Source organism: Ovis canadensis, chromosome 13 (genome assembly GCF_042477335.2).
Source record: "Ovis canadensis isolate MfBH-ARS-UI-01 breed Bighorn chromosome 13, ARS-UI_OviCan_v2, whole genome shotgun sequence".
In the NCBI taxonomy this organism is placed as follows: domain Eukaryota; kingdom Metazoa; phylum Chordata; class Mammalia; order Artiodactyla; family Bovidae; genus Ovis; species Ovis canadensis.
In genome coordinates this window covers 61,734,333-61,754,953 of record NC_091257.1, presented here as the reverse complement: position 1 = coordinate 61,754,953, position 20,621 = coordinate 61,734,333, and the positions used below count along the sequence as shown (strand labels likewise).

The 20,621-nt window shown below is 41.5% G+C and overlaps 1 protein-coding gene across 7 annotated transcripts in view; it reads right to left on the bottom strand.

The window, feature by feature from the left end:
• The window catches only part of DIP2C (disco interacting protein 2 homolog C), a 308,047-nt gene that overhangs the window by 22,608 nt on the left and 264,818 nt on the right, over nt 1–20,621 (bottom strand). For 4 of the 7 annotated variants that reach the window (XM_069547940.1, XM_069547941.1, XM_069547942.1 and 1 more), the window contains 3 exons: nt 16,708–16,838; nt 5,373–5,541; nt 1,947–2,117 (listed from right to left, as the gene is read on the bottom strand). In XM_069547940.1, coding sequence (XP_069404041.1) covers nt 1,947–2,117; nt 5,373–5,541; nt 16,708–16,838 — 471 coding nt within the window. Of the gene's footprint in view, nt 1–1,946; nt 2,118–5,372; nt 5,542–16,707; nt 16,839–20,621 lie in introns of those variants that run through there. The other 3 variants (XR_011248191.1, XR_011248192.1, XM_069547944.1) reach the window with 2 other exon arrangements.

Sequence of the window (20,621 nt, the reverse complement as noted above, 5' to 3'; positions counted from 1 at the left end):
TACAAAAACTCTTAGAGAAGCTGCCAAGCTCCCAAACGAGCACTGTGGCCAGGGACTGGCAATGCCCCCTCTGCCTCGGCATCAGGCTGATGGGGCTGCTTTCCATACAGGAATATATTAGTTTTCTTTATTAAAAGTATAGGACTTCAAGTATTCCACACATTCTTGCAACACATATTTATTAAATATTTACAAAGCACCAGGTCCAGTTCTAGGTGGTAAGGACACAGGCCACAAGGTGCCAAGTACCTATGTGCCAACTTCATTCTTGGCTTCTTACCCTTATTTTCTGTCAGCTCTACCCTTTCTATTATTTTTAGTGTATTTTACTTTTCCTACTTAATTTACTGCTTCCTTATAAAAACTTATTAAAACATTTCAGATTAAGTAGATGGAAATAAATAAGAAAAAGAGGTAAATAACATAAGTGCTTTATTTCTAGTGTCTACAAAGTTTTAATTTTATATAATAAAGTGTTGTAGAATTCTTTGTTGCCTGTGTGAAGTGGACAAGTGCTAAATGATATTTGTTAATATGGGATCTATTCTATGTCCTTCTCCCTTCATCTTCCAGCATTCTGAGAGAGAGAAGAGTAACATCGCTGTGGGCAGGAGCCTGTCTCTCACAGATTCCTGTGGACTCCTGATTCACTCCCCACTGCTTGCAGGAGAAGGGAGTGTTACAGAATCCTACAGCTGGATTCATCTAATGAGTGCATTTCTCATTTCTTCTCAAGCAGAACAGATAAAGGTGAAGAGCAAAAGAAAATCTCAGCATGTAAAGGACTAGCTGGGCAAATCAATCCAATCCTTCAGATTACTTCAATCACAGACCAAGGCTCAATGGACTCTTAAGGACTCTGGTAGTTACACATGTTTAAAAATGGAGCTGACTCAAACAGAAGGGAGACAGAGGCAAGGAACATCTAATGAAAATCAGAAAAGCTTCCCGTCACTGATTTTTCTAAAGCGATCTCATCAGACTGATCATGTGGGGATAGTCAGTCCTTTGTCTCCGAAGTCCAAATACTGAGAGCTCTAGCCAGGAGTCAGCAGACCAGGAGCTTCCCATGGTTGCCCAAGGGGAACTAGGAGCAGCACCTCGGGCCACACATGGGGGACTTGATAGGTGGTAGGGAGGGGAGCTCCAGGAGCTGGTTGCAGCAACTGTCCTCCACTCCAGCACCTACTGTGCAGGAAGTTCCTATCCTTTTCATATGCTCATAGGAACAGAGCCTGAAGCTGAGCCTGGGACCAGCTCATTTTGGCTGAGGCGGCCTGAAGGGCACTGGGGGAGGTTCCCACACAACCTTCCTCACCTTCATAAACTAGATCTCAGGTAAAGAGTTCAGAGCAGGAAAGAACAGTGAAGATGGTCAGAAGTGGGCTAATGAAGAGACAGGAAACAGATATTTTTGGCCACATAGGATGCAAGGCTACCTTACGAGGGCAGCCTCACTTACAGCTCTACCTTAGAAATGCAGCAATTTAGTGTTACTTCAATGGTGTCACCACAGGAGCAAATTTGTGAACCTGCTTAACATACTGGAATTCTCCCTACAGCAATCACTGTCTGCATACAAGAGACTAAGTACTTCAAGGGACAGGATTTCTTGCCACAGTGAAACATTTGTTTAGTATCTCATCTTTAAAGAGCCTGACTGGAGAGGTTTGGACAAACAGCAACTCTTGCTACAAAACTTAAAATGTCCCAGGACAGAATAAGCCTGTGAATGCTAGTTATGAATAATGGTTACTGGCAAACGCAGACTTTAACTAAAAGAAAAAGGAAACAAGTGTGCACCAACCGCATGCATTTGATTGAAAGATTCCTTCTAAATGTGGGTTAGCATCAGCAGGGAACTGTGGTGAGCAGTTTGGCGCTGTATGCCTGTCTTTAAAAGTCACTCTGTGACCCAAGCACTTATTGGCATCAAGGAAACTCACCTGCAAGCAAATTGCCAGGTTCACTCGACAGCCAAACGAGGTGCTAACAGCCCGCGGGTGGAGGCCCAGGTCTTTGAACAGTTTCGAGAAAGACTGGGTGAGTGCTATTCGAGGCCGCTCCTCTGCTACCACCACACAGGTCCGCACGCGGGACAAGTCCAGTCCTCGTGCCTACAAATGACAGAGGCAGGAGGTCACACTTGCCAGTGTTAAGGTGTGACCTGCAGGCTCCTCACCCAGACCCACGAAAACCACAGAAACTCCACAAAGATATTCATTCCCAGGGCTCTGTGTCCACACCAGTAATCAAAATGCTGTAGAACGTATGTGTAAACAAAAAACGGCCCATATCCGATTACCAAGGATGCCATTACAAGCATTTAAGTAACTGAAGCAGCATAATGAGGAACAAAGTTGAAGAAAAGCAAGATCTGGATAAGATAATTAAAGGACAGGGTATGGGGATGAACAGAAGCACCTGTACACACTCCTGTGAGCCTGGATACACAGAACACACATTGGAGAGAAATGAGAAACCTACTTTTAATACAGAAATGGAAAACAAAAACACCTGGGCAGCTTCTTCAACACCGTTCTCCTTTCATGTCCTGAGCTTGAACTGTCATGATGAAGCACAGCTCATTTCTGCCCAAATTCCATCAAGTGAATGACATGGAAACACCCCAGAGCTGGAAATGAAGTGTCTTGAGCATAACATACCCAGACAGAGCCCAGGAAGAGCACAGCCCGTGATGCGGGTGGCACTGACATGGGAGCATGGGAGCGACGGTGTCTCTAGTGCACACGGCAAAGCCACCAGGAGCCAGCTGCAGCTGGGAGGGCTGACCGGGCCCCTGTGCTGAGTGCGACCTTCCAGACATGCTGCCACATGGGGCAAGATGAGTGTGCAAAACAGGAGGGCCCCCGACACACATGTGTTCTGGGGGAATGCAGCCTATCACTCTGGACCGTGCATTTGGGGCCAGAGATTCAAAATTTGGCCCTGAAGTTTATTAAATATAAGAACTTGCAAAAGGTGCTTGATTTCTCTATCATGTAAGTCTTCTCATCTTTAAAATGGAGACAATAATGGATCCAGTTCAGAGAGCCACTGTAGTATTAAACTAATCAAAGTGTGAAGTGCTCAGATATCATTTATTTCATTTGGTTATTTACATATGCACCCTGTGGGAAAGTTCGTGAAACATAATCATTTTATAGCATACATAGGTGGACATGAATAATTATGTTTTATAAATTTCTTTTGCTATATAGATATAACTCCAAGAAATAATATGCCAGCAAATTTGGAAAACTCAGCAGTGGCCACTGGACTGGAAAAGGTCAGTTTTCATTCCTATCCCAAGGAAAGGCAATGCCAAAGAATGCTCAAACCACCACACAACTGCACTCACATCACATGCTAGCAAAGTAATGCTCAAAATTCTCCAAGCCAGGCTTCAACAGTACGTGAACTGTGAACTTCCAGATGTTCAAGCTGGTTTTAGAAAAAGCAGAGGAACCAGAGATTAAATTGCCAACATCCACTTGATCATCAAAAAAGCAAGAGAGTTTCAGAAAAACATCTATTTCTACTTTATTGACTATAACAAAGCCTTTGACTGTATGGATCACAATAAACTGTGGAAAATTCTGAGAGATGGGAATACCAGACCACTTGACCTGCCTCTTGAGAAACCTGTATGCAGATCAGGAAGCAACAGTTAGAACTGGACATGGAACAAGAGACTGGTTCCAAACAGAAAAAGGAGTACGTCAAGGCTGTATACTGTCACCCTGCTTATTCAACTTATATGCAGAGTACATCATGCAAAATGCTGGGCTGGATGAAACACAAGCTGGCATCAAGACTGCCGGGAGAAATATCAATAACCTCAGATATGCAGATGACACCACCATTATGGCAGAAAGTGAAGAGGAACTAAAAAGCCTCTTGATGAAAGTGAAAGAGAAGAGTGGAAAAGTTGGCTTAAAAACACAAGATTCAGAGAACTAAGATCATGGCATCTGGTCCCACCACTTCATGACAAATAGATGGGGAAACAGTGGAAACAGTGGCTGACTTAATTTCAGGAGGCTCCAAAATCACTGCAGATGGTAACTGCAGCCATAAAATCAAAAGACACTTACTCTTTGGAAGGAAAGTTATGACCAACCTAGATAGCATATTAAAAATCAGAGACATTCCTCTGCCAACAAAGGTCCATAGAGTCAAAGCTATGGTTTTTCTAGTAGTCATGTAGGGATGTGAGAGTTGGACCATAAAGAAAGCTGAGCACCAAAGAATTGATGCTTTTGAACTGTGGTGTTGGAGAAGACTCTTGAGAGTCCCTTGGACTGCAAGGAGATCCAACCAGTCCATCTTAAAGAGATCAGTCCTGAGTGTTCACTGGAAGGACTGATGTTGAAGCTGAAACTCGAAAACTTTGGCTACCTGATGCGAAGAGCTGACTCATTTGAAAAGACCATGATGCTGGGAAAGACTGAATACAGGAGGAGAAGGGGACGACAGAGGATGAAATGGTGGGATGGCATCACCGAGTCAATGGACATGAGTTTGGATAAACTCCGGGAGTTGGTGATGGACAGGGAGGCCTGATGTACTGTGGTCCATGGGGTCACAAAGAGTCGGACATGGCTGAGTGACTGAACTGAACTGAAAAAATAATAATTTATTTCTGTGGCTTAATACCAAAGTTACCATGCATTTTGCTTTCTCGTTCAAGCTTAATGCATTGGGTCTGAATAGGGAAACAAAATTCAGGAGAGAGAAATACACTGCTTTACTAATGGCAAGTATATAGGTAATTCATATATATATAGACACATACACACAAATATAACCTGTGTATACACACACACTCACTCTCTCTCACACATATGAGCATAGAAACAGTGAACAGTTGGAATACTAACCATAATAGGTCTTATAATTATTCTCTCCTAGTTACTTGAATATTATGGTATGTCTACCCAGATGTCCTTGGCTATCACATAATGGTAACTGAATATTAACAAATAAAACCAAACCACTGTTCACTGAACTGTACAACTGAAATCTTGTTAGGACCCAGATATACCAATCAAGGTCTTCAAGAAAAACGAAACGAATGGCTAAATTAAGACCTATGACTGTAACCTCATCACTGGAATAAAACTGAATGTACCAACAATTAAAAAGACAGTTCAGGCCCCTCTGAGCAGCCCTGGCATCAATAACATATGTTCTGATCTCTAACTCCGGCAGTGAGAAAACATTCATGGTATAAAACGAGGTTTTCATGTAGAAGCAACTCTGTAAACCCTCAGATGACAGTGGCTGCCCCACCACACCTCTTCCACGGCCTCCAATACTGTGCTTCCCCAGGATGCTGGCAACGCTCTGGGCACTCTTGGGTTGCTTACCTTGAGGGATTCTGTCTGCGATCCCAGCCCCTTGGTGCACAGTTCCATCACTGAATAGGAGCAAAACGTATCCCGGACTTTGTACTGACTCACGGCAAGCAGCCACAAGGCAGGGTTGGTCTCCAGCTCTGCCGGCGGGATGAGGATGGACTGGTGCCCAGAGTACACGCTGCAGAGAGACATGGGAGGGCTCAGCAAGGATGGAGGAAGGGGATCCACTGGCCTCTGAGAAACACCTGCTTCCATTTGCAAGAGGATACAGTCACATCAACTCTACTCCCGGTGTTTTTAAATAAAAAACAAAAGGTGTTTATGAAAACATTCTGAAAAATACAGAAGAATTATCTAACTATGATCTGCAGTTACTGTCATTCTGAGCACTTAATGAGGTATCTCAAAGCTACGATGCTGGTAGGTTTCTCTCAGAGCTACTACACTAACAAACTGAATCTCACAGTGGGAAACATAGGACTGAATTTTGGTTAAAAGGAATTAAAGTTCGGAAGAGCAGCTGACAAACTGAATGCTGTCTGGTTTAGCAACCGAAGTTTCATCGGGACCTGCCCTCAGTCCTTGCAGTACTGTCTTCCGTGGCCACCACATCAACAGGCAGAGAAGAGGGTTGCAACAGAGGCTGTGCAGCCTACATGTGTACTAAACAGCCAACTGAGGAAAAGCATGCCCAACTCGAGTTCAGAAAACTGACATTCAGAGTAAATAAAACTAAGACAATTAGAATAGGATTATAATTTCACTCAAAGTGATCCAAATAAATACCAAAAAAGAACTAAGGAAAATACATGCATTCTCTTGTGTACAGGCTCAGTCACAACCTACTCTGTGACCCCACAGACTCGAGCCCACCAGCCTCCTCTGTCCATAGACTTCTCCAGGCAAGAGTACTGGAGTGGGTAGCCTTTCCCTTCTCCAGGGGATCTTCCCAACCCAGGGGTCGAACCCAGGTCTCCCACATGGCAGGCGGGTTCTTCACCATCTGAGCCCCAGGGATGCCTGGATGGAGTAGCTGACTGACAAAGCTGTGTCAGCTTGCAGGGTACAGCCCAGTGATTCAGTTATACACACACACAGATGTATTTTTTCAGATTCTTTTTCCTCAGATGGCATTACAAAATATTGAGTATAGTTCCCTGTGCTATACAGTAGGGCCTTCCTTGTTGGTTACCTATTTTATATATAATAGTGTGTATATGTTAATCTCAAACTCTTAATTTATCCCTCTCCCCACCACTTTTCCCTTTGGTAACCATAAGTTTGTTTTCTATGTCAGTGGGTCTATTTCTGCTTTGTAAATAAACTCCTTTGTATCTTTTTTCTTTTGGATTCTACATATAAGCAATGTCATATATGGCTTATTTCATTTAGCATGATAATCTCTATATCAATCCATGGTGCTGCAAATGGCATTATTTCATTCTTTTTTTAGAGCTGAGTAATATTCCTTTGTGTGTATATATACCATATCTGTCAATGGACATTTAGTTGCTTCCCTGTCTTTGTAAATTTCCATGCTGCTGTTAACAATGCTGCAATGAACACTGGGCTACATATATCTTTTCAAATTAGAGTTTTCTCCAGATAGATAGATGCCCAGGAGTGGAACTGCAGGATCATATGGTAACTCCATCTTTAGTTTTTTTTAAGGAACCTCTATTCTCCATAGTGGCTGCACAAATTTACAATCTCACCAACACTGTAGGAGGGGTCCTCTTTCTCCACACCCTCTCCAGAGTTTATTATTTGTAGACTTTTTGATGATGGCCATTCTGACTGTATGAAGTGATACCTCATTATAGTTTTGATTTGCATTTCTCTAATAGTTAGCAATGTTGTTAAGTATCTTTTCACGTACCTGTTGGCCATCTATATGTCTTCTTTGGAGAAATGTAATTTTAGATTTCTGTTCATTTTTTGATTGGGTTTTTCAAAGTATTGAGCTGCAAGAGCTCTTTGCATATTTTGAAGGTTAATCCCCTGTTGGTTGCATCATTTGCAAATATTTACTCCCAGTCAATATGTTGTCATTTTATTTTGTTTATGGTTTCATTTGCTGTGCCAAAGCTTTCAGGTTTAATTAGCTCACATTTGTTTTTATCTCCATTATTCCAGGAGATGGAGTCAAGAAGATATTGCTGCGATGGATGTGTTTTGTCTATGTTTTCCTCTATGAGTTTTATAGTATCTGGTCTTAAGTTTAGGTCTTTAACGCCTTTTGAGCTTATTTTTGCCTGTGGTGTTGAAATTGAAATGAATGATAAAGATAAATGATAAACCATAAATTGAATGATCTAATTTCATTTTTTTTTTACATGTAGCTGTACAGTTTTGCTGGCACCACATACTGAAGAGACTATCTATTCTCCAGTATAGACAGTCTTGCCTCCTATGTCCTAGACTGATTAACCACAGGGGCATGGGATTATCTCTGGATTTTCTATCCTGCTTCCATTGACCTGTATTTCTGTTCCTGTACCAGCACCATACTGTACTGATGACTGCAGCTTTGTAGTGTAGTCTGAAATAAGGGAGCCTAATTCCTCTGGTTCCTTCTTCTTCCTCAGGATTGCTATGGCTATTTGGTCTTTTATGTTCTCATGCAAATTTAAATTTCCATACAAATTAAAATTTTTTGTTCTAGATCTGTGAAAAATGCCCTTGGTAATTTGATAGGAATTGTGTTGAATGTGTAGATTGTCCTGGGCAGTACAGTTATTTTAACAATACTGATTCTTCCAGTCCAAGAACACAGTGTATCTTTCCATTTGTTGGTGTCCTCTTCAATTTCTTTCATTGGCATCTTACAGTTTTCAGAATACAGGTCTTTCTGCCTCCTTAGGAGGTTTATCCCTAAGTATTTTATTTTTTTTTGATGGGATGGTAAATGAGGTTGTTTCCTTAATTTCTCTCTCTGCCCTTTCACTGTTAATGCAACAGATTTCTGTGTATTGATTTTGTATCCTGCCAATTTACTGAATTAACTTTATGAGCTCCAGTAGTTGCAAGCCAAATCCAACAATATTAAAAGGATCATACACCACAATCAAGGGAAATTCAGCCCAGGGATGCATGGATTTTTCAGTATTTTCAAATTAGTGTCAGTTCAGTTCAGTCGCTCAGTCGTGTCCGACTCTTTGTGACCCCATGAATAGCAGCACGCCAGGCCTCCCTGTCCGTCACCAACTCCTAGAGTTCACTCAGATTCACGTCCATCAAGTCAGTGATGCCATCCAGCCATCTCATCCTCGGTCGTCCCCTTCTCCTCCTGCCCCCAATCCCTCCCAGCATCAAAGTCTTTTCCAATGAGTCAACTCTTCACATAAGGTGGCTGAAGTACTGGAGTTTCAGCTTTAGCATCATTCCTTCCAAAGAAATCCCAGGGCTGATCAGTGTAGTACTCTACATTAACAAATTGAAGAATAAAAACCACATGATCATCTCAATAGATACAGAAAAATCTTTTGGTAAAATTCAACATCCATTTATGATTAAAAACTCTCCAGAAAGTTGGAGAAGGAATGGCAACCCACTCCAGTACTCCTGCCTGGAGAATCCTATGTACAGATGAGCCTGGCAGGCCATGGTGCAAGAGGCTGCAGGGAGTTGGACACAACTGAAGCAACTAAGCACACACTCCAGAAACTAGGCATGGAGGACTTATATGATAAACCCACAGCTAAAATACTCAGTGGTGAAGAGCTGAAAACATTTGCTCTCAGATCAAATGCTACAAGCTGGTGATTACTTTTAGTTCAGTTCAGTTGCTCAGTCATGTCCGACTCTTTGCGAACCCATGGACTGAAGTACGCCAGGCCTCCCTGTCCATCACCAACTTCCGGAGTATACTCACACTCATGTCCATTGAGTTGGTGATCCATCTCACCATTTCATCCTGTCATCACCTTCTCCTCCTGCTTTCAATTGTTCCCAGCATCAGGGTCCTTTCCAATGAGTCAGTTCTTCGCATCAGGTGGCCAAAGTATTGGGAGTTTCAGCTTCAGCATCAGTCTTTCCAACGAATATTCAGGACTGATTTCCTATAGGATGGACTGGTTGGATCTCCCTGCAGTCCAAGGGACTCTCAAGAGTTTTCTCCAACACCACAGTTCAAAGGCATCAATTCTTTGGTGCTCAGGTTTCTTTTTGTCTCTCACATCCCTACATGACTACTGGAAAAACCAGTTTTGACTAGATGGAACTTTGTTGGCAAAGGAATATCTCTGATTTTTAATATACTGTCTAGGTTGGTCATAACTTTTCTTCCAAGGAGCAAGCGTCTTTTAATTTCATGGCTGCAATCACCATCTCCAGTGATTTTGGAGCTCCCCAAAATTAAGTCTCTCACTGTTTCCAGTGCTTCCCCATCTCTTTGCCATGAAGTGATGGGACCAGATGCCATGATCTTAAGTTTTCTGAATGTTGAGCTTTCAGCCAACTTTTTCACTCTCTTCTTTCACTTTCATCAAGAAGCTCTTTAGTTCCTCTTCACTTTCTGCCATAAGGGTGGCATCATCTGCATATCTGAGGTTACTGATATTTCTCCCGGCAATCTTGATTCCAGCTTGTGCTTCATCCAGCCCAGCGTTTCTCATGATGCACTCTGCATATAAGTTAAATAAGCAGGGTGACAATATACAGCCTTGACAAACTCTTTTTCCCAAATTGGAACCAGTCTCTTGTTCCATGTCTAGTTCTAACTGTTGATTCTTGACCTGCATATAGATTTCTCAAGAGGCAGGTCAGGTGGTCTGATAGTCCCATCTCTTGAAGAATTTTCCACAGTTTATTGTGATCCACACAGTCAAAGGCTTTGGCATAGTCAAGAAAGCAGAAATAGATGCTTTTCTGGAACTCTCTTGCTTTTTTGATGATCCAGTGGATGTTGGCAATTTGCTCTCTGGTTCCTCTTCTTTTCTAAATACAGCTCGAACACCTGGAAGTTCATGGTTCATGTTTTGCTGAAGCCTGGCTTGGAGAATTTTGAGCATCACTTTACTAGCATGTGAGATGAGTGCAATTGTGCAGTAGTTTGAACATTCTTTGGCATTGCCTTTCTTTGGGATTGGAATGAAAACTGACCTTTTCCAGTCCTGTGACCACTGCTGAGTTTTCCAAATTTCCTGACATATTGAGGGCAGCACTTTCACAGCATCATCTTTCAGGATTTGAAATAGCTCAACTGGAATTCCATCACCTCCACCAGCTTTGTTCACAGTGATGCTTCCTAAGGCAAAAGTTGACTTCACATTCCAGGATATCTGGTTCTAGGTGAGTGATCACACCATCATGATTATCTAGGTCGTGAAGATCTTTTTTTGTACAGTTCTGTGTATTCTTGTCACCTCTTCTTAATATCTTCTGCTTCTGTTAGGTCCATTTCTGTCCTTTATTGTGCCCATCTTTGCATGAAATGTTCCCTTGATATCTCTAATTTTCTTGAATAGATCTCTACTCTTTCCCATTCTATTGTTTACCTCTATTTCTTTGCACTGATCACTGAGGAAGGCTTTCTTATCTCTCCTTGCTATTCTTTGGACTCTGCATTCAAATGGGAATATCTTTCCTTTTCTCCTTTGGTTTTCACTTCTCTTCTTTTCACAGCTATTTGTAAAACCTCCTTAGATAGCCATTTTGCTTTTCTTGCATTTCTTTTTCTTGGAGATGGTCTTGATCCTTGTCTCCTATACAATGTCATGAACCTCTATCCATAGTTCTTCAGGCACTCTGTGTATCAGATCTAATCCCTTCAATCTATTTCTCACCTCTACTGTATTATATTAAAGGATTTGATTTAGGTCATACCTGAATGGTCTAGTGGTTTTCCCTTCTTTCTTCAATTTAAGTCTGAATTTGGCAATAAGGAGTTCATGATCTAGGCCACAGTCAGCTCCCGGTCTTATTTTGCTGACTGTATAGAGCTTCTCCATCTTTACCTGCAAAGAATATAATCAACCTGTTTTTGGTACTGACCATCTGATGATGTCCATGTATAGAGTCTTCCCTTGTTGGAAGAGGGTGTTTGCTAGGACCAGTGCATTCTCTTGGCAAAATTCTATTAGCCTTTGCCCTGCTTCATTCTGTACTCCAAGGCCAAATTTACCTTTTACTCCAGGTGTTTCTTGACTTCCTACTTTTGCATTCCAGTCCCTTATAATGAAAAGGACATCTTTTTTAGGTGTTAGTTTTAAAAGGTCTTGTAGGTCTTCCTAGAACTGTTCAACTTCAGCTTCTTCAGCATTACTGGTTGGGGTATAGACGTGGAATACCATGATACTGAATGGTTTGCCTTGGAAATGAACAGAGATCATTCTGTCATTTTTGAGATTGCATCAAAGTACTGCATTTCGTACTCTTTTGTTGACTATGATGGCTACTCCATTTCTTCTAAGGGATTCTTGCCCACAGTAGTAGATATAATGGTCATCTGAGTTAAATTCACCCATTCCAGTCCATCTTAGTTCGCTGATTCCTAAAATGTCGACATTCACTCTTGCCATCTTGTCTTTGACCACTTCCAATTTTCCTTGATTCATGAACCTAACATTCCAGGTTCCTATGTGACACTGCTCTTTACAGCATCGGACTTTGCTTCTATCACCAGTCACATCCACAGCTGAGTGTTGTTTTTGCTTTGGCTCCGTCTCTTCATTCTTTCTGGAGTTATTTCTCCATTGATCTCCAGTAGCATATTGGGTACCTACCGACCTGGGGAGTTCATTTTTCACTCTCCTATCTTTTTGCCTTTTCATCCTGTTCATGGGGTTCTCAAGGCAAGAATACTCAAATGGTTTGCCATTCCCTTCTCCAGTGGACCACGTTTTGTCACAGCTCTCCACCATGACCTGTCCGTCTTGGGTGACCCTTCACTGCATGGCTCATAGTTTCATTGAGTCACACAAGGCTGTGGTCCATGTGATCAATTTGATTAGTTTTCTGTGATGGTGGTTTTCATTCTGTCTGCCCTCTAATGGAGAAGGATAAGAGGCTTGTGGAAGCTTCCTGATTGGAGAGATTGAGTGTGGGGGAAACTGGGCCTTGTTCTGATGTGCAGGCACTGAGTTTAGCAGTACATGAATGGGAGGGACCTTTTAAAGGAGGTGGCCATTATCTTCATTACCTCCACTATAGTTTGGCCCCAGGTAAACAACAGGGAGGGAACACAGCTCCACCCATCAACAGAAAATTGGATTAAAGATTTACTGAGCATGGCCCCACCCATCAGAACAAAAGGCTCCTCCATCCATGAGATTTTCCAGGCAAGAATACTGGATTGGGTTGCCATTTCCTTCTCCAAGGCATCTTCCCAACCCAGGGTTTGAACCCAGGTCTCTCGTATTGCCTGCAGACTCTTTACCATCTGAGCCACCAGGGAATCCAAGAGTTCTGAGGATGTACTGACTGATCTCAGTACATCCTGGTCTCAGGATAAAGGATTCTAATACCCCAAACTTTCCTTTGAAAGTATGCAAATATTTCCTCTGAAATCCTGCTAATGTAAAAGTTTTGCTATACACATAATATGCAAAACTGCACATTCCATTGGAGCCCTACGGAAATGTATAAAAATTATTTTTATAGTCATTATATAAAACTCAGTAAGAGGCCATTCCAATAATTGTAACACTCAAAATTCTGTCAATTTTTCTCTAAGATCTGTCTTTCGGAAAATGATTGAGGTCTTTAAGGATGACTTTATAATATGGTGGTTATTTAAGAGATCAAACAGCACTACAGCAAATACATCTGTATTACAAATATTGACATCCTAGTCAAACAGCTACTTACTGCAAGTCAGATGGATCCAACAACACTCCTGCACAAATGGAGCCAAGCCCTGCAGTTGTGAAAACACACTTTTATCCAAAAGTTCTTGTATCCAACACTGCAGTGCCTTAAAATCAGTTTTTCCATTTGGTTGAGAAACCGGCACATCCTACTTAAAACAATTCTAACCAATCAGCTTTTCAAGAATATACACTTGGGGTCTGAGGAGAAGCCTAGATCTACAGTGCACCAGGGCTGCCCCTCACACACACAGGTCCGGTGACTGTGCCTGGAGCACTCATCTTCTTTCCAGGGGCCGTAAGAGCTAAGGGAGACCCCTGCCCCTGAGCACACCAACATGAACAGCAGCCTCCACGTGGACGACTTCTTGGTGTTTAGTACCACAGCCACCAATGCACCCTCTGCCCTTTGCAATGTGGCGCTCCAGAATCAGCCTACAGACCATGTGTAGAATGACCCTGAATTAGAGCTTTCTTTTTAGCTCAGGTGCCAACTTCAATGAGAATCCTCAAGGCAGCATTAAGCAGGAAGAAATAAAAATAATGAAAAATTTACCTCTGCTGAATGGATGTTAAAAGAACCACCCTCGCCAAAATTGGATCAATGCCAGGTAACAGCCCAAGATCTAACAACCCTGTACATCGCGCACCATGAAAGTCATAATTATCCACCAGGAAACGTGGCTTGGAGTTCTCCATGAGCACCAAATGTTATTCAACCCACTCGTGAATCAGGATGAACCGGACCACCTGAACTAGAACCCCTGCCTGGCTTCTGTTCCAGCTCCAGTTTACACACTTCTCTGTCACGGTGGACTCCCATTTTCCAGCACACAACAAGCTCAGCTAACAACACTGGAGTCCCATGTGTTAGGGAACCGAAATGTACATAATGTGTTTACACCCTGTAACAATACACTTCTTAATTATGACAATCTATCATTTCCACATTGTTATCAGCATTTTCCTTTTAAATCCTATCATAAGGAAACCCAAAATGAAGAAAACAAAATGCAAATCACCTATTACTAGCTTTCTTAAGAATACGCATCAGGATAAAAGATTCGCTTGATCAGACTGCTAAGGGCATGAAAAGGTGGGGTCCACAGAGTGGAGTTCAAGGTGAGAGAAACTAAGCACACTTGTGGAAATTAAGCATACTTTCACCTCTGTCTTCACTTCTATAAATGAAAGTCAACATTAATAAAAAAGCTATTAAATCCTAATACAGGACAACAGAAAACCTGATTCACCAATTTTCTACTTGCCTTTGTCTCACTCCAACAGAAGTTGATCGCTTGCTGTTTCATTTATTAACCAATACTGATTTCTTGGCACTGGCTATTATACTTTCCAATTTAATAGCAGGTTGCTTATAGGGAAGAAACTATTTCCTGCAAATTTCTGGAACCTCAACTCTTTCAGTTTAGATCATAACTTCAAAAAGAACAGAACAATTTAAAAACACTTTGGGAACATTTTCTCCCAGTCTCTGGCCTGCTCCCATTCTCTTGACAGTGCCCTTCGCAGAGCAGAGACAATTGATTTTAATAGTCAGTCTGTCAATTATTTCTTTCATGGTCAAGCCTTTGGAGGTGTGTCGAAAAGTCATCACCAAACCCAAGATTATCTAGATTTTCTCCCAAGTTATCATCTAGGAGTTTTATAGTTTTATGTTTCACATTTAGGTATATGATGTATTTTGATCTATTTTTGAGAAGGCCACAAAGCCTCCGTGTAGATTCATTTTTTTGCAGGGGGTGGGGGTGATGTCCAGTTGTTCCAACACCATCTGTTGAAAAGGTCATTATATGGCTGTACTGCTTCTGCACGTCCATCAAAGATCAAAGGACTGTACTTACTTGAGTCTGTTTCTGGGCTCTCTATAGCACCAAGAGTGAGCTCTGATGTAAATTACAGACTCTGGGATGATAATACATCAAGGTAGGTTCCTAGTTTGTAAAAAACATATGCTTTGGTGGGAGATGCTTATAATGGGGAAGTTGTGCATGCAGGGATGGGGTAGAACTGCACTTTCCCTTCAATCTTGCTGTGAAACTAATAGTGCTCTGAAAAAGAAAACCTAAATAAAAAAATTAAAATAAAAAATGTTTACCAGGAAAAGAGAAAAAATACATTCTGGTAACTAATATAAAGTTTACATTTATAATTCAATGATTTTAGATTATTAACTTGATAAAACATACAAAGAATTGATAACTCTCGCAATTTGGGCACCCTGAGCAAGGCAGTTGTACAACTCAGAATAACACATGTTGCCCTGTGGTGTCACACTGGTTAGCCTACTGAATGGGCAGGGTAGGGTCTGTGCCATACACCTCAGTTACTTCAAGGAAAGGAGTTTTCTTTTAAAAAAAAAAAAAAAAGTTTTACTTAGGTATAATTTGCATATCATATATCCAACCATTTGAAGCACAGAATTAAAAGAACTTTGACAAATTCGCTGTCATACAATGCTTACCACAATGCAGTCTAGAACATTTCTATCACCCTAACACAAAACTGGCAAAACACAGTCCATGTGAAGCTGGCTGTTGGGGCCTGGTGTTTGTTACAGCATTTCTACACACTTAAACCACTTGCATATATTTGGAAATGTTAATAAAAAGTAGTACACTATATTAGAAAATAAAATCTGAAAGACTATATGCCAAAACAGCTCAGTTGGTAAAGAATCTGCTTGCAATGCAGGAGAACCCGGTCTGAGTCCTGGGTTGGGAAGATCCGTTGGAGAAGGGTTAGGCCACCCACTCCAGCATTCTTGGGCTTCCTTTGTGGCTCAGCTGGTAAAGAACCTGCCTGCAATGCAGGAGAACTGGGTTGGGAAAAAATCCCCTGGAGAAGGGAAAGGCTACCCACTCCAGGATTCTGGCCTGGAGAAGTCCATGGACTGTATAGTCCATGGGGTTGCAAAGAGTTGGGCACTACTGAGCGACTTTCACTTTCTATCACTTTCACTAGGTTGTATACTTATGGAAAGCTTAATTTTCTTCTTTATATTATTTTGTATTTTCTAAAGTTTCTACGATGAACATATATGTACAATTAGAGAAAAATGCCAATCAATATTCATTCTTTCCATACATACTGTTGATACCTGCCAGGAGGGGAGAGGAGCCTACTCCCAGCATCCCCCAGCTAGAGTCAGGGAGAAGCCAAGGAGGAAAGAGCCTGGATGCCCCTGGTCACAGTTCCAAGCCGGGAACATATACAAAGATTTGGAGCTACAAGAAGCAAGCCCAAAGTCTGGGAGTTGCTTGGAAAACGGCCTCCCAACAGACAGCTTCTCAGAGCAGACCCAGATGTTGTTTCTGTTAGTTTCAGCATATTTTACGGAGACTAACCTTCCAGACACTGGAGAGTGTGGCTACCTGGCTACCAGCATGCAGACCCAGGCTGAGAGGGAGCCACACCTGCAGGCAGCCCCCTCCCATGAGCAGCTCTGAGCTCACAGGTGATTTGAAAAAGCATGCATGATTATTTACTTATATCATAGAGATACAGAGAAAACTCACCTACAGAGGCACCACAGGACAAACCCAAGTCCACAGTAAGGGTCCAAGCAAATGGCCACTTCTCTCGAGGGGTAGAGCTCACACTGCAGCTTAATAGAACGGCAGAAGGCACTGGTGGCTGCGTGAGACATCTGCAAGACAGCAAGGCCATGTCAGGCGCCGGAGCTGGAGCCCAACCTCAGGACTCCTGCACCACCACAGGCCACACAGAACGCACTGGACCAGACACCAATGCTAAGGGTGGTTTCAGACAGGACAACTGTAGCCAAGCTCTGGTTCCGTTAGGAGAGGGTAGGCTGTGGGTTCTCATTAGACTTCCCGTTTGCAATGAGTAAGCCACAAGCAAAACTTCCTGGTCCCCCAGGACTTGGTAACTCTAGCCCATGAGGTCGGGACATCTTGCATTTGAATGGTGGCTTCGACTGCGACCCCACCACAGCCTGTACAGTACATGGGGATATGTGACCAATCACGTGCCCTCTCCAGGCAGAGACAACACCCAACTCGTGCTTCACCTCCAGACCCAGCCCTGCACCAGTCACGCAGCAGAGGGACCAGCAGAGCACACTGGATGCCCGACTCCTGTCGGCAAACACTTGCTGAAGGTCACACCCGTTTGTGCAGTGAGATAAGCTTGTTATTTGACGGGGAATCCAATTCCAGTCTCAGCACAGTTACAGTTAAGAGTTTCTCTAAAGGCAGCAGCCAGCCCCACAACAGTCAGTAAGGAATGTGAATTCTTTTAAAGTACAGAAAAAATTATATCTAATAACATCAATTTTCACAGATCCTTTCTAGCCTAACGAATCTAAGAGGAACAGGAAAGTAAAAGCAGCCCAGAAAACTTAACCAAGTTCATGGTCTTAGACACATCTCAAGTTAGTGTGGAGTGCACATCACCCAGAGCTGAAATGTAAAAGGGACCAGCACAGAGCATCTGGGCAGAATTTGACAGGCATCCTACATGCTAGGATGGAAGGGCCTCACTCCTGGTATGTCTCATCTCTTTCCCCAAGGTGGCTAATAAAAGCTCTTAGTCATCTGATTAGATTTCCCTGAATGTTATGATGCTTCTTGAAAAAGAACAACAAAGTCAGAGGACTCACTCTTTCTGATTTAAAACCTCAGTAGAAAGCTACTGTAATCAAATCAGTGTGGTAGTGGCATAAAGACAGACACACGGAAAAACAGAATAGAATAGATAGCCCAGAAATAAAACCTCACATACATGGTGAAATGATTTTTTAAAAATTTTTCATTAATTTATTTTTCCCTAGACTTCACATGCAATTGATTGACTGATTGACTGAGACATAACTGATCTACATCATTATGCTAGTTTTAGGTATACCACACAACATATATATATGTATGTCTTGCAAAATGATCACCACAGTAAGTCTAATGAAGAGAGCTACTAAGATTTACTCTCTTACCAACTTCCAAGTACGCGATACAGTACCCTATTTAACTATAGTTTCCATGCTGTATAATACATCCACAGCCCTTACTTTTAACTGGAAGCCTGTACCTTTTGGCTCTCTGCACCATCTGTTTTTGCCCATCACCAATCTGTTTTCTCTATCTATGAGCTTGGTTTTTTTAAAAAAAATTTCACATATAAGTGAGATCACATAGCCTTTGTCTTTCTGACTTGGCATGATGTCCTTCAGGTTCACCCATGTTGTCACAAATGGCAGAATTTCCTTCTTTCTAATGGCTGAATTATACTGCACTGTGTGCTTATAGATGGTGTGGGTGAGTGGGCAGGCATGTCTCATTTTTCTTATCCATTCATCTGCCAACAGACACTGATATTGTTTCCATATCTTGGCTACTGTAAAATAATGCTCTATGAACACTGGGGTGCAGATATCTTTCCGAGTTAGTGTTTTTATTTTCTTCAGATCAATACCCAGAAGTGGAATTTTTGGATTAAATGATAGTTTTAACTCTTTGAGGAACCTCTATACAGTTTTTCATAGTGGCTACACCAGGTTACATTTCCACCAACAGTGCACAAGGGTTTCTCTTTCTCCATACCCTCATCAACGTGTTATCTCTTGTCTTTTTGAAGATGGCCATCCTGACAAGTGTGAAGTGATAACTCACTGTGGTTTTCATTTGCATTTCCCTGATGATTAGTGATGCTGAGCATACTTTCTTGTATCTGTTGTCCATCTGTATGTCTTTTTCAGAAAAATGTCTGTTTATATCCCCTGCCCATTTTCAAGCAATCGTTTTTCTGCTCTTAAGTTGTATGAGTTCTTTACATATTTTGGATATTAACCCATTATCAATATGTGGTTAGCAAATATTTCCTCCTGTTCACTAGGTTGCCTTTTCATTGGTTGGTTTCCTTTGCTGTGCAAAAGCTTTTGGTTTGATGTCGTTCCACTTGCTTAACTTTTGTTTCCTTTGCTACTGATGTCAAACTAAAATCTCCAAGACCAATGTCTAGGAGCTGACCCCTATGTTTTCTCCTAGGAGAGTTATGGTTTCAGGTCTTATGTTCAAGTCTTTAATTCATTTTGAGTTCATTTTTACCTATGGCATAGAAAATTGTTCCAGTTTCATTCTTTAGCATGTGGCTGCCAATCCTCCAAGCACATTTACTTAAAGTCTGTCCTTTCCCATCGCGTATTCTTGGCTCCTTTGCCATAAACGAGTTAGCATTATATGTGGGTTTATTCCTGGGCTATTCTGTGTCACTAGTCTTTGTGTCTGTTTTTGTGCCAGTATCATATTGTTGGCATTACTGCAGCCTTATGGTGTCAGTGAGCATGATGCCTCCAGCTCTGATCTTTTTCAAGATGGCCTTGGTTATTTGGGTCTTTTGTGGTTTCATACTAATTTTTAGAATAGTTTGTTCTATTTCTTTGAAAAATGCCACTGGAATTTTGATAGGGACTGCAATGAACCTGTACATTGCTTTGGGTAGTATGGACATTATAACAATATTAATTATTCCAATCCAAAAGTATGGAATATCTTTCATTTGTCCTTTTTAATTTATTCCATCAATATTTTACAGTTTTCAGTATATAGATCCTTTACTTTCTTGGTTAAATTTATTCCTAGGTATTCTTTTTGATGCAGTTGTAAATAAAACTGTTTCCTTAATGTCTCTTTCTGTTATTTTATTATTAGTGTACAGAAACACAACAGATTTCTCTGTATTGATTTTGTTATCTTGTACTTTTACTGAATTATTTATTGTAAGTTTTTGGTGGAGTTTTTTGTGTTTTCTATACAAAGCATCATGTCATCTGCAAATAGTGACAATTTTAATTCTTCCTTTCCCAACTTAGATGCCTTGTATTTCTTTTTCTTGCCTAATTTCTCTGCTTAGGACTTCCAACACTATATTGAACAAGAGTGGCTTCCTGATCTTAGAGGAAATCTTGCCTTTTCTCTGGAAATCTTTCAACTTTTCACTCTCGAGCATGATGCTAAGTGTGGGTGATCAAATGTATTTTTGATAAGAATGCCAAGACCATTCAATGGGGAAAGGACAGTCTTTTCAATAAATGGTGCTTGGAAAACTGGATATCCACATGCAAAAGAATTAAGCTACACTCTTAACCTAATACCATAAACAAAGTTAACAGAAAATGGATCAAAGTTCTAAATTTAAAACCTAAAACAATAGACTTGTAGAAGAAAACATGGGACATGGGACAAAAGTTCACTACACTGGATTTGGAAATGCTTCCTTGGATAGGACACCAAAGGCACTGGTTAAAAAAAAAACAGACAAAATTAGACTTCACAGAAACTAAAAAATTTTCTGCATCAAAAGGCACTATCCATAGAGTAAAAGAGGCTTCCCTTGTAGCTCTGTCGGTAAAGAATCTGCCTGCAGTGCAGGAAACCAGAGTTTAATCCCTGGGTTGGGAAGATCCCCTGGAGAA